This window comes from Sinohyriopsis cumingii, chromosome 6 (assembly GCF_028554795.1).
Source record: "Sinohyriopsis cumingii isolate HCF-2022 chromosome 6, ASM2855479v2, whole genome shotgun sequence".
In the NCBI taxonomy this organism is placed as follows: Eukaryota; Metazoa; Mollusca; class Bivalvia; order Unionida; family Unionidae; genus Sinohyriopsis; species Sinohyriopsis cumingii.
The window spans coordinates 51,608,252-51,623,589 of NC_142966.1; the positions used below are offsets into that span (position 1 = coordinate 51,608,252).

Genomic DNA, 15,338 nt, shown 5'->3' on the forward strand with positions numbered 1-15,338 from the left:
TCACATATTTCCGATTATTACTTAAAAGCAAATCAATAAATATGCCCATATGTGGATGTCTCCAATAACAGTTGGGTATATACTTGTCTATAATGTATGTACATTGTCATTCTAATATAATATAAAATTCGATCTGTGTCACATTACACAAACGACGTTTTTTTTAATTTTCGTTTGATAGCTGTCTCTACATTGAGACTATGAGATGGTATTTCCAATTTAGTTAGTGTTAAAAAAAAGTATTAAAGATAGGATAGTCTTGATATAAAAAACATGAGATATCTTCTGCTCTACAAGATTTTAGTCTAGAATTTCAACCTTGAATGGATAGTTGATGATTTGCAGAAGTATGCACAAAGCAAAAGCAATTGTGCGACTGCGGCTTCAACACCAGGTGATATGAGGCACTATAACATTATTAATCATTACTATCTCGTTATTACTGCTTGTTCATCCTTTTTTCATTCCAGTATATAAGGATAAGTATGTTTTTTGCAAAGTACAGAGTTATGTCTCTTCCTGCCAGACTGGAAGACATGCATTGGAACTAGCTGAAGTTCTGATCAGGATGACGAGTTCTACGCAACACGCAATTTGCTTATCAGTTTAAGATTTGTCTAAATTGTTTCAGTGTTAATAAGATTCAGAATTGCATAATAATGTCTTGAATAGATAGCAGTTACTCTATGACAATTTCATTTATCAGCCCAGATTTTAACTTGAATAGATAACAGTTGCCCTATGACAATTTCATTTATCAGCCCTGATCTTAACTTCACGTGGCTTATCACTATCAAATTGACATATTGCATTCAATAAATGATGGAGAAATTTCTGGGTTTTTTTTCTCCAGTTTATCTAATGATTCACGTTATGGCTTTATTGTGTATATATTTTAGATATTTCTTGTACGACCACACATCACATACACGCCCCATTTTTGCAGGTGTGTAATTTGTTTTATGAATAACAAGTTACACAATCTAAGTACATTTTCATCTGAGGAACTAACCGATTTATTGACTGATTGATTGAATTCTGAGTCCTATGGTTTGGACTGTGCTAATTTGGGTTGCATTCTATAACACTAAGGTTTATCTTTTTGCATTTCGAACTGAGATGAACCAATCGTATTTTGCCAGCATGCGGAAATAAATGGCTTGTGTCCTCTCTAAAGAGGTGATTTTGTTTTGTGATTAAATATGACATGACAGCTGAACTGAACCATATACACATTTCTATCAGAGTACTTCTTTCAACATTTAATTTAAATACGGGATGTTCACATTGTTATTTGTGTAATGTTCAGTGAATCCTTTTGATATAAATATTTCATGTTGTTGTGAAATACAACCTGCCATTTGAACTCGATGAATTTATACGCGAGGTATATTTTGAGCAATAAATATAAGAGTATGCACACAGTACAATGAATTAGATACGTGTGATAGTAGAGTCTGATGTAAGTCGGTATTTGTGTCCTCTTTATTGCGACTGTGTGGTCTTAAACTAAGTAACAGAAAGAAACGAAGTCAACAAGTTTATGAAAATCAACAAATACATTTATTTCTCTAAGTTACAAAGAGAAAATTTAAGAGGAACTTACAATACTGTGAATCAATTCCCAAATAACCCAAAAATTATCACAAGACCAAAAGTATTGAGTGTTTCCAAATGAATTCCAATATTGAATGTGATACTGTACCAATAGTTTTGACTGTGCCGATGTACCAAAAGTCTTGACCTATCACAGTGATATAATCCAGAATGTTTTGGAATGAATTCACGACAATCCCAATATAGTGATTTTGTATTTTAAAAAACTCAATGAGCACTCAGTAATTCCAATGAATAATTCTTAAATAAATTATTCCTCTCAAATAATTAAATGTGAACATAACTGAAAGTGATTCCACAGACTGATTTTAAGACAGGAATGAATATTTTTGTTTACCATAGTTTTATATAAAAACCTAAAACACAATAAAATTATCAGGATGTGGGTCATGCTTTCTCTTCTAGAACATTTTAAGTTTGTACATAAGGCTGGACCTTCGACACAGTTTTGGTTCATTAAGAACACATGTTACTGACAATATATTCTTTCTGAAGCAGCTATGAGCAACCCAACGTAACTGTAAATTAGCCTAGCTTATATCCGGTTTTTAAATGTAGGCATTTAATTCTTGCCAAGGTTTTTACTTAATGTATACTAAAATACCCCCCCCCCATGATAATAATAATAATAATAATAATAATAATAATAATAAGAGTGTCATACAACGATATCGTATTCGATATTTCAAGAGTTCATCTTGCATGTTTTTACCAATTTCGAACAATAAAACCCGTCTTATGTGATAAAAACATACTGAAACGTGAACACGAACATCACTAGTCCATGATATGAGAAAGACCGCTTTCTTAGTATCTTCCCATCCTAATGATAAACAGAACTCTCAAATTAACATACTTATGATTATTAGAATGTTCCCTTATTCAGGTCATAAATATCTTAGAGTTAGAAATTTTCAGCAATTTCATATGCCTTCATCAGCGACTTGATCACATGACTTTGGTCATGTGATACGAGGAGACTGGTATAGATGGGAGGTAATTCAAGCCCCTCATCCCTGTTTAATGTTGGCCTCCACTGTTCTATTTCAAATGCTTCCTTCACCTTCCTTTTTCCATGTGTTTTCCTCTGATGTGATAACCTTGGTTGATTTGGAATGATGGTTTGTCCCATTTTGTTACAATGTTCATGTATTACGGAAGACTCTGAACTTATGTGTTCTTTAATCCTTGTTTCTAACTCTGCCAGTTTCACCAATATGGTCATTTCTCACTATTAATACATTTGATACGATAAACCACACCATATTTTTCTCAGAACTTATTGTTTTGTCCTTCACATGAGTACGTTCTCTAAAGATTAGACCGCTCCGGTGGCCTAGTGGTTAGAGCGTCCGCCGCGGATGCGGGAGGTCGTAGGCTCGATCCCCAACCGAGTCATACCAAAGACTTACAAAAATGGTACTAACAGCTGCCTCGCTTGGCGCTCAACATTAAGAGGTTAGTGTTAGGACTGGTCGGCCCGGTGTCAGGATAATGTGACTGGGTGGGACATCATGCTACATGTCTGCGGCATGATGCCCCAGTGCTAGACATCACTATAAACTGCCACACTGCAGACATCGTAGCAATATGACTGAACAATTGTTAAAGCTACGTTAAAAAATCCAAATCACACACACACACACACACACTAAAAGATTATATGGTTTGTGATATACGTTGATACCGTGTTGTTTGGATATTCTAGCTAGGACTTCTGATGTACCGCGGATGTATAGCTTACCGATGTTGGTTTTATTTGAACCACTACTTGTTTTATTTTGTGTTGTTTTCTTCTTTGTTAGTTTGAAAATCCACTCTGGACAGCCATTTGCTCGTAGTGTAGCATGCACATGCTCTACTTCTTCAGTTCGATCCGTCTCATCAGTATCTAGTGAGTTCGTTTTGTGCAATAAAGTTCTCACTTCTGTCCAAATGTATCACGTGACCATTATAAGTCACATGATCAAAGAAGTCTGATGAAGGCAGTATGAAAATGCCGAAAATTTCAAACTCTAAGATATATATGTTCTGAGTCAGAGAAAATTCTAATAACCATGAGGTGTCCAGAGCAAGGAAGCAACCTTGTCAATTGTAACGTACTTGTTCGTTCTGCTAACAGATGACTTTAACCCAAATAGGTTCACCTTTACCCCTTTATTCTTGGTTTTAATCCGCCAAATGCTGATTGGAATCAGTGTGTTCTGTTCTTTGGTTGTGCTAAGCCAATTAATTCCAATTTTTCATTTGAAACGTGTTGGGAATGAGATAAAGAAGGAAGATAAAACATTGTGTTGTCAAACTAAGTACATGACAATGTCTTGTTTCCATTTTTTTTTAATCTTTATGCATCAAAAATGGGCATATAGGCCCAAATTGATCATTAAAAACTTTAAAATTTTGTCTTATGTTTTTAAGATTTTTATTCAATGAACCATTTTTCCAGCAAAAATTAAAAAACTGTTTCTTGGACAACGTCATGCAATCTACAGTAATATCAGAGATGAATCTATAGCGATATAAATTTAAATATTCTTATTTCTGATAAACTTACCACAATAAATCCAGAAGACAAAAACAGGTAAAGGTCATCCACTAACCCAAAATATCTTGCATTCTCCATACAAATGACAGCGTGAAGCCTAAGCAAGTGCTGACCTAGGAGATTAAAAGTCGCAGCAACAATCGGTGTACATCTTAACCATGTGATATATCGTGCAATTTCATTTAAACGCTTTTCTGCAATGAATCTGCACTTTTCGCACCAATCACACTAGGATGTGCTATAGATATTTATCACAGATTTTCTTGAATGGGATGTCCGTTTTTCCCCTTTCACCAGCATAGATTAGTTAGTGATAGAAGCTTAGGATAGATATTGCAACGGGACAAATAGACGTTTTAACTATCAAAATTATGTAAAAGCTTGATATGTAAAAGAACGAACATGGAACCCAACTTGTAATGGACACGTATACAATGAACAAAGTAAAATTTAAATTCGGACTGCACTTCGGTTGCGCATGTTGCATAAAGGAAGGTAGATCTTTTAATTTGTCTAATGACCTCATCAGTCATCATACGTCCGGTGGCCTGCATCGATATATCTTGACCTGCAAGAAACAATTTGAAAGAATAGACATCAGTGGGAGCTACAAAGGCCTTCTTTCTAGTACAATTTAGTAACTCTTGAAAATGAAAGCGGTAGGCGTCTGTTTAAATCATATACTTTTTCCAACTCATACACAACTCAATTCTCCATTTTTGTTATTTGTATTTTGTGTCTTGTAGTATTATCCCACTTCAACTTAAAAGTTACAGAAATGCAAATTTACATAATATAATAACGACTATATGCAAATTGTGAATATAAGGTGGTATGCAAATTGTGAATATAAGGTGGATATTTTATACACTACATGTGAAACTAAATATATCTGAGTAATAAAAGCAGTCAATAAGAACATAGGTAAAAGCCGAAAGCTATAGAGTAAATATTGGGGGAAAATGAGATAGCAGTTTGCAGAGAGATTGGAAAGTAACAAACTAACAATAAATACTTACTTCATCAATAATTCCAATGAAACCACTAAAAGCGTCATTTCCAATGCGGCACAAATTTCCCCCTATGTTGAGGGCACCGTGTCTTCTAGCAATGTACCCTGGCAAATTAAACATGAAGTCACACATGTACTCCATCCGGGTATTTCACTTTGAGCTAAGTGAAATTCAGGTAAATCACAATTCAGGTGGTGCTATTTAATGGAACTATATAATTGTCCAGATTTACACACAAAGTAAGCGTATTGCGTCATGAATGTATTGAAAATATTTTTCCTTTTCCTTCTTGTCCACAAATAATGCTAACAAAAGGTTTCCAATGGAATCTTGGATCTTACTACTTTTTAAATCATTTCAAGAGGAAACAATACAAATTTACTATAATTATCCTAATTGCCAAAGGTATAATTTTCTGTGCGTGTGTTGTAATGTTTATCAACAATAGCTGGTATTTTTAACTCTGTGAATTGTATTCAATAATCTTCAAAACACAAAAATCTGTCCAAAAGGTTTTTTTTTATATCTGAGTCGAACTGTGAGATCTATTACATATAATTGATAAGCATCTTTTATGCCATTAGCGACGATGAGTCATTTTCGTTTCATACGCTTAGAGAAAAAATTAAAGTTGTTTAATATTCATACAAAATATAAGTCTGCGAAACATTTTTATGCATGTTACATTCATTTTTAAGACTATATATTTACAATGAAACAACTAGAAATGGGTTTATTGTCTACATGCGTATATTTTAAAATACTTGGTGTTTAGTTTACAAATGTGTTTCAATTATTTAACGTTATGACTGAAGATTGTCATTACTAAGGATGTATATAAAGAGTGTAGTGTAGTGTAGTATAGTGTAGCGTGGTGTAGTGTAATGAAGAATCTAGTGTTCTAATGCCATACATAAATGACTAATAACTGTGTTTAATCATTAGACAATTGATCAACACTAAAAAAATAAACAAATGACATTGAATTAACAACTCTGTCAAAAGCTGCCTAACAATCAGAAGTAATTGATCAATCCATATATGAAATCTTCTATAGCTGCAGTCTGTGTCTTTATGTATGTTAGGCATGGGTGAATGATTATTTAGCCTTTTCAAACTGTAAGCAGCTCAACTTAAAATGGTATGTAATGTTTTGGTCTATTCAGTATAGAGGTACCTTTATTTTTTAATTATAACAGAAACTTCTGAGTTCCAGATGCATATATCTCTAGTTTAAACAGTAAGAAATTTTGTGTTTTGTGTCATGTCATCAATAATTTGTAAACACTGTTCCAGCATCAGCAAAACAGCAATGTTTTAATAATAATAATAATAATAATAATAATAATAATAATAATAATAATAATTATTATTATTATTATTATTATTATTATTATTATTATTATTATTATTTATTATTATTATTATTATTATTATTATTATTATTATCGTTGTTGTTATTATTACCACTTTTCGCCTCCAAATATCCCTTTTCTGAACTGATTGTGGCTACAAAATCTCCATCACTGAATCTGAACCACGCGTCTTCAAATGTATGGTCCTGAAACATGCGGTAAATTTGCAATTAAAATAAATAATGAACATTTACATAACTAACTTCTACCCACAGATACTCCTGCGCGCGCAAGCGCGTGCGCATTACGGCAAGACCAATCCGAGACGAAATATCCACGGACAAGTCATTGAAACTGCAAAGCAACTAGTGTGTCTTCTATTTCACTTCACTACCGTTTTCTCGTCGACTTGTTCATATATGCAGCATTTCGAAACAGATCAAAAGTCTGGCTGTGTTAGTATATCAATAAGCGTATAATGAGTAAAACCCAGTTACGTTGCTCCCTAATGATTAAGTGTTATTTTTTATACGAAACTTATATACGTTACTTTGCATGTAAATGACTAAATAGTGTCTCGTTATGACACAGAGACAAGACAACCGTTCGGAGCAATTTTATCGTCACTATTTTAACGGATTCCTGAATTCCAGTACTTGTGCAGAATTATCGAGCTAGATAATAACTCTATAAAAGATCATTGCACAGTGTCATCAAAATATTTGAAGGCATTATCTCGATGTTCATTAAACAATTTATTTGAAAGACCACTTGATCGTTGCTATTACCATGATTTCAAATAATAGTATGAAACAATTATAACATGAGACGTTCACACGACTTTAAAAGTTTAAATCTATCTGGAATGAGCCGCGCTTTCTTCTTTTTATGTGTCAAAATTATTCGTTATTTCACATTAATATCAACAAATAAAAACCAACGTACAGGGATCGTCATATTAATGAAACTGTAGTTTGTATGTCCTGTTGGTACCGCTGAGAATTTCACATTCAAATCCTTCCCATACCCCTGACCCCTATCAAGACCGATGAAAACTGAGGGACCGAGGTCTTCCTTGCCACATCCTGAGTTGTGTACTAGAGTTTGCTTCCCACCGTCCCCTTCCGCCTTGAACCGGACATAGATATGAACATCACTGCCCCACTCCGCATTGGCAAAAATGTTTGACAGCAAGAAAGACCGTCCATTGAAATGGGCCGTCCCGTCCCCGAGGTATTTTACACCCTCTATCTGAATTCCTTTGTTTATGGATAGATCTTCGAGCAAAGAGTTGAAGGGCAGGTAGAGATCAGGTTTGCAGACTGCAAGAAAAGAAGACAATGACCCATCCCATTTCCAAATATTTCTGCATAAATTTCCCTACGAGATTTCTCTCTGCAGGAATTATGTTAAATAGCTACTAATTAACTAGTCTTGACATGAAAATGGTTTCTAAAACACGCAATAACAAAATATAATAATGATGATAAGATAAGAATTTATCTTTTGACAGCAGAGTATATGGGCACACCAATGTCATCATCGCGATTTACACAGATATATAGGTCGCCATCAGTGAAGCCTGAATAACATAAATATGGCTAAATAAAGTAGTAGTTGAAATATAATTACATACTTGTCTCGATTATACCTTAACTGAGAATAGCTTTTGAGTAATGGTTACTATTTTATTTATATTGTTATACGCAAGAGGTCTCTTTCTACTGAGCGAATCCAACACTCACGTGAATTCTACTAGAAGTCACTTGTTTTCCCCTTATTTCCAAGGACTTCTCAGATACAAATGTTGGCTATTGAAAATTGTAACAACGTGCCAAGACTATAAATAATTTTCCTTTAGTCAATGAAAGACAACAAAAATCTCAACTTCACTTTTGCATCATAACTTCACAACTGCATGTCAACCTCACAACTGCATGGTTTCTCCTTGTTACATTTCCACAACGAAGCGCCAGTACTTAACGCCGTGAAAATATAAATACAACTCAAACACCAACTACAGTGAACTATTTAGCTACTCTATCCCTGGGTCAGTCGAACCATGATTTCAAGCTTTATTTCGCATGTATCTCTCCACTACATATACCTTCATAGCCCACTAAAACGCGTCTCCAGGTAAATAGAACAATCCATTCTCTATTTTTTCCATTATGCAAGATATCAGTCCCTATCACAAATGTTTCACACGGAAATGCGCAGTCAATCAACACAATTAAATTTTAAAAGGAACTACTTCTATGCCCACTAATGCGACTCTGACCTGAACTCATTACGAAACCAAACCATGCCATCATGAAATCATATTAACACTGCACTCTGCGATGCTTGCCCTTAGATATTGACTCGGCAGAGGAATATTTCCCCATGACCGACTCACATAATCAAACAATTAATCACTAAAATCTTACAAATCGATAAAATGGAGACGTAACTACAAATGGCACATACCCCTGATTTTTATGCTACGCTGAATTAATGAAGATTGATTTTCGAAATTAGTTTTCCCTATTATTTTATGTGTGAGCGCAAAATGGGATTACTATATGTAAATTTCTTCTTTGTTGTGCACGTGTTCGTTTGAAATATTTCAGCAAAATGCATACTCCTAAACATAATATACTGTAAATTAGACGATGTCGTTATTATTCTGATTTGTTTTATTCAGTTTACTTAACGGTAGGCAAGGATTTTATGGGGGGGGGGGCGAGATCTTTCGCCTTAAAAACAAAATCTAACGTACGAATGAAAGCGTGGGCTAAAGATACATACTATAACAGCTAACCTGAAAGCAACGTCTCGCATATTTTCAAAACAAAATTCTGGTTTTACCCTTAATTTCATTGCCACCATGTTTGTAAACACATGTACATTCTTTGGGGGAATAGTATGTTCCGACTCCACATGGTCTAGGGATCCATTCACCGTTGATCATCTCCTCGTACCACTCTTCTCCCTTCCTAGAATCCCGGAAGTGGCATTCTAAATATAAAATTACTGGTCTTAACACCGACTTTATCTCAATATCGTCTCATTTTAGATAAATCATAAAGACAGTCACAACACGGAATGATGCCAATATTAATTAAAACAAATTGTAGTTAGGCTCAAAAGAGAGTGATTCTAATAAAAGAGTCTTCGAAATTAGATGAAACAGACAGACATAGGTACGTTTATATCAAAGACTGCTAACGAAAAAGACAATGTCAATACACTGCTGACAGAAGAAAATTTCTTATATGAAAAGGACAATGTCAATACACTGCTGACAGAAGACAATTTCTTACATGAAATTGAAAAATTTGTAGAATGTATAAATGAGTGTGTGTGATTTGGTTTTTTAACGTAGCTTTAACAATTTTTCAGTCATATAGCTACGATGTCTGCAGTGTGGCAGTTTATAGTGATGGCCGGCCTGGTGTCAGGATAATGTGACTGGTGGGACATCATGCTAGATGTCTGCGGCATGATGCCCCAGTGCTCGACATCACTATAAATGGTCACACTGCAGACATCGTAGCGATATGACTGAAATATTGTTAAAGCTACGTCAAAAATCAAGATCTCACACACACACACACTCAAACAAACACACACACACATGTCCAATTTAAATACTGTCGCAAAACAAGCTAGCAAAACATAAGCCATTAAGACAAAGATGAAGTTTGTCGTTTTGGTTTCAACAGTTTTAAATCAAAGTATATTATTATCATTATTATTATTATTATTATTATGAACACTTAATTGATTTTAATCCAGTCATTAAACAAATGAAAATTTATACCTGCATGCCCGAGAACTTCCACTGGTCGACACGGATCTGTGCATATAGCAAGGTCGTCCGGCACACAGCCCTGGTTTATTTCATAACGGGATCCCTGAGAGCAACACTGAGATTGAGCATTCCCGTTGTGACACTCAAAATAGGCTTTACAAGAAATGTCGTATTGCACGTGACCAGCATAAGACTTATCTGGGCATACAACTGAAATACAGACATTTATCCGCTTATGTATAATAAAAGAATTTGCCTTATAGTCATTTATAAAACCGTGTCTATGTGGATAAATATTTGCCCAAAAATACATTCCAAAATGCAATATGACTTTTCTTGATTATTTGATACTGATTGTTATGATAAATATTAATTGGAATGCGTGTTAATTTGACACTTTTGGCTAGGTTCGTAAGCGTGTAGGAAAACGCATTGATTAGGCTATGCTGACACACCGAGACCGTGACATAGGATAATAGAAATGCCGGTATCGGACTCTAGGGTGTAGCGTAACGTTATTACAGAGGCCCCTAAACTTTGCCACCACCATGATATCAATGAATCTGATTTAAAATCCGAAAACAATTTAAGAGCATAAAAAACGTTTTCAGTACCCAGTTATCCAAGTTGGTTTGAGTTAGGTTTATTGGTACATGTGTTCGATGATATACCCTATTCAGTGTGATATCTTACGGCATTCTGACTGTTCGGGATGGACGCACTGCAGCATATTTTGGCTCCACAGTGTGTTCCATGGACAACGGTGAATCCGCGGCACGCCGTTAATCGAGTCACATTGAACGAACTTGCTGCAGTCTCCTGGGTACTTTGCGTAGCCAATGCCGTTCACCCATGTACACTCCACCTCGCAGGAAATTGGAGGGTCTGGCAACGTATGATATGTAAAGTATAAACAAAAAGATATGAGCTTTAAAAGGGAGTTGTATAGAAAATCTGCAAACTGAAACATCCCTTGCGAAAACTTTAGAGGACAGTTTGAAATAAAATCATGTGATTTATTTCGATCTCCCCTAACATAAAATGGCATACCAGCTGAATTAATTAATCCATTATGAGATAATCATTTGCAGCTATCTCCATTAACATCTCTCCTTAAGACTCCTTCACACAGTTGAGGTTCACTTCCATTATCTCAGAGTAACTTCACAACCCATGCCAATGTCACTTAATATTTATCTTCGTTTCTAAAACTGAGATGCTAAAGGTGCACTTTTTTCAAAGAACAGTTATTCAAATACGCTCATTTAAGTCTCTAACAGTCAATTTAAAAACGCCGACGAGGACAGACGACATATCGGAACTGGTATTCTCGAGTAATGAGCAGTTACTTTATGCAAAATAAAATTTCCTTTGATTTGTAAGCAAATTTGGTCATCAGACAAGCAGAAAGCACAGACATGAAGATAGAAGATACATAGATTTCTTCACTCACCTGGACACGGGGACATGGTGCACGTGTGGACCTGTTCCCATTGTCCGCCACACAGATGACTCTCGCTGGGCAACCCATTGTGCAAACACGTTCTGGTCCGTCTTTGTTCTCCCACACCACAAGATACAGGACATTTTGACCATCGAGACCACTCCGTCCAGTGATGTAAGATTTGTTCTTAAGAAAAAAGTCAGACAGTCCATATTTGTACGTATTTTCACGTTCAGTTTTAGGCAATGAATTCGAGTAGCAAAGTACATTCCGAATCATACTTGTGTGCCAAACTAAGCATATTTAATCAAGTAATCTACCCTGAAGATCTTACCCTGCACGTGCTAGAGTTGGCATAGCCTCTCTTCAAAAAACTACAATAAATGTAGCAAATATAAGGGGCTCAGATATTTGTTTTTTTCTCATGTTCGTCCGTCTCACCGCCCTTTACACTTTCTTGTAATCCATGTAGCTAAAACAAATATTGAGCCAGGTGGAAGTAAATTTGATATTTTTAGAAACCTCGCGTTGGTCCTAAGGCCTGGTTAAGTTCTGGTAACTCTGGTCTTATTTTCGCATTGTGTCAATACATATCTTAGAGCCTTTAGAACTTAGGTATTATTATTTTTACAAAAGCCTTGATATCCCGTTTAAATAGTTTCTTGGGTCACGTGACGACCAGAGACACCATTTTGGGCCAAGGGTCATTCCCGTCTTCAAATGATACAGAGCGTAGTTAACGCGCTTACTAATATTACCGTAAGATATTGTTTGTTCAATAATATAATCGTTTGTGGCGTGCATTGCTGGAAGGAGACTGATATAAAGGACAGAAAGATCAGACCCGTATTCTCAAAATGTATTAGAATAAAACTCAATCTCAGGCTCAGGTCTCTAAAATTATGTATGGATCAGATACTTTACTTGGTTTAAATCTGTATTATGAAACATTATGTTGGTAGAGGGCATACGATTAAGAATATATCGATTGTACTACGCCTATAACTGTATTAGCATAAACATTTCAGAAGGTAAACATTTTTAACCCACACCTTTAACTTGAAATTTGTGATATCAAAGTTGCAAGAATACTGGGCCCAGGTTTTCTTCTTGAATTTTTAAAACAAGATGGCAGCAGAAAAGAATCAACTGAGAAATAAAGAAGCCAACTAGTCAGGCCATGATAAAAGATAAAGATGGTGGGGACATCTATGCAGGAAGGAAAAGGACACATCAGTATACAAACAGTATTTAGGATACCACAAGAGAAGAGAAAGATCACACACTCTCTAGCATACAAAAATATGGATATATTCAGGATTGTTTCTAGGAAGAGTGTAGAAGGAATGGCTTGTTTTACGTGAAATGATTAAACGTCTTCATTTCAACACTTTACTGTTTTGGCTGGCTCTTATACATGGATGTATTAAATTTGGTTTTTCATGTGCCATTCTTTTATAAAGGGAAATAAGACTTAATCAAGAGATATATCATTCTTGAGTGCCAATATCTCAAAGAGAAAATATACCTTTCTTGTCCATATACAAGGGCCAGCCAAATCGATACTTGTTAATATGGAAGCTACTCAAATTATTGTCTGGCGGGAGTGCTAGTAAGTACCTAAGAGACCTAACAATTATTATTCCAAGACCATTTATGTTTACCATTATAGTGAACCATTTAAGGATAAATATTTAATAAATTATGGAATAGTAATTCAAAACGGCATAGCTTTCACATTGGCTAAATATAGGAAGGATCAGTGCGCATTTGTGCCAACAGCTTCTTAATTTCACGTACGAATTGTATTATTTACTTGTTATGTGTGTGCGGTGGCTGAGTTAGTTTACGTATTATAATGCTGATCAGGATATATCCGGTTCGAGTCACACTGGCAAGGAATAATAACATCGTTAACAACTGAGAAGACGTCGAAGCTCGAATTCGTTATACAAGATAAATGAAAATTAATATGATGATGTAAGGCCGATGTCAGTTACACTTATGAGTAAAGCATACACTTTTTATACATATTAGGTTTAAATGACCTCTCGGCCTTCTAGTCTGTCTTTTAGTACGCTAGGAGCTCATCTGGAGTTGGATTCAACCCGATGTAAATGACATTGATTACACACATTAGCCTGACCGTAAGAAACTTCATGTGTAACAGCTTACATCGGTAGCGTGCCAGTAATCTCAAAGATACTAATTCACAATCAAAGCGAAGATGTTTCCTTTTATATTAAACTAGCACTACGGTATATATTATAATGATGAAAAGTTCACATATTCATGCGCATAGTATTTTGAAAGGATTTACGAGCGTATCTAATACTGGCATCATAGTACCAAACCATTGAAGTGTTTCTTACGTTAAAGAAAACATTTCACTTAAATTTGTCATACAGATTTGGCAAAGATGATCAAAATATGTTGCCTGATTTTTCAAATACGTATCTGGTGCATCATGATAAATTATTCGACTTAGAAATTATCTTGGAGCCACAAGACATGCGCTTGGTGCAGTATATAATAAAAAGCGAGAAAAGGCATATTTGATATTATGCAAGAAAATTCAAAATCATTGAAGTTAGCAAAATCGTCAGTGAGTGAACCTAGCGACCAAGACACTGAATACGCCACTAATAATAATGAATATAACGAGCATCATCACAGTTAGAAAGAGGTATGAGAGCTGGTGCAGTCCTTGAAGATGGATCATTTTATTTTATTGAACCAACAACAACTTCGGACACATTTTAAGTTTATTGACTTGTTTCGTACTGATTATTAATACTCCACTTCCGTATATTTACAAGAACCTCAGACAACGAGAAATGAAGTGCTTACTCTGCATGGAACTGTGTTTTTACCTAGTTAGATATAATTTCGTATAGTTAAATGCCATTTGGACACAATGGCCGTAAAGGCATATGCCTTGGAAAACATGAGCTATGCGCCAGGACATTTAATTATGATTACTGGAAGTCACATTGCAAAGCGGTGCGTGCTGGTCTCTATGCTAGACTGTATCTTAAATATGGTATTGCAGAAATGTTGCGTATTTGTCTTTGCTGGCCATGCGCATAGGTTCACAAATATTATCACAAATATTATCGTTTGCGAAGCACTCAACGAACCTATAACTATGAGAATTTTTATATAATATTGCGCTGACATTTCGTGAAGAAACCTTACAGATAACCGTGGTTCCTCTGGAGAAAGTCAGACATTATAGGTATATTATATTTTCTCATATCGCTTGATATTCGTATCCCGCACTCTCAGGCGTGTTGCTGTAGTTGAATCGCAGTTGGCATGCTTAAGTATAATGCTATCAGTGTCTAAATGAAAAATGATCAGAAATCCCCAATCGCTTCAATTCCGGCTATCGTTTCATTGAGTTCTATGTCGTTTTCCTGAACGGGGTATGTGTATCTACAGGTATAGGTTCGGTGAGAAAAACTTCTTGAGACGTTGAAAATTTCACCAATGCCGGATCATAAAGGCCATAGACAGATGCTTGTAAGTTCAGTTGCATATTTCCCCCGTAAAACTTGATTCGTAG

At 35.4% G+C, this 15,338-nt stretch overlaps 1 protein-coding gene across 5 annotated transcripts in view; it reads right to left on the reverse strand.

The window, feature by feature from the left end:
- Positions 1-1,540: 1,540 nt before the first annotated feature.
- Positions 1,541-15,338, reverse strand: part of LOC149796925 (SCO-spondin-like) — a 35,087-nt gene continuing 21,289 nt past the window's right edge. For all 5 annotated transcript variants that reach the window (XM_089961604.1, XM_089961603.1, XM_089961602.1 and 2 more), the window contains 8 exons: positions 11,780-11,956; positions 11,020-11,211; positions 10,336-10,536; positions 9,381-9,530; positions 7,476-7,852; positions 6,643-6,736; positions 5,182-5,279; positions 1,541-4,730 (listed from right to left, as the gene is read on the reverse strand). In XM_089961604.1, coding sequence (XP_089817730.1) covers positions 4,695-4,730; positions 5,182-5,279; positions 6,643-6,736; positions 7,476-7,852; positions 9,381-9,530; positions 10,336-10,536; positions 11,020-11,211; positions 11,780-11,956 — 1,325 coding nt within the window. In that variant the 3' untranslated portion in view covers positions 1,541-4,694. The remainder of the gene's footprint in view (positions 4,731-5,181; positions 5,280-6,642; positions 6,737-7,475; positions 7,853-9,380; positions 9,531-10,335; positions 10,537-11,019; positions 11,212-11,779; positions 11,957-15,338) is intronic.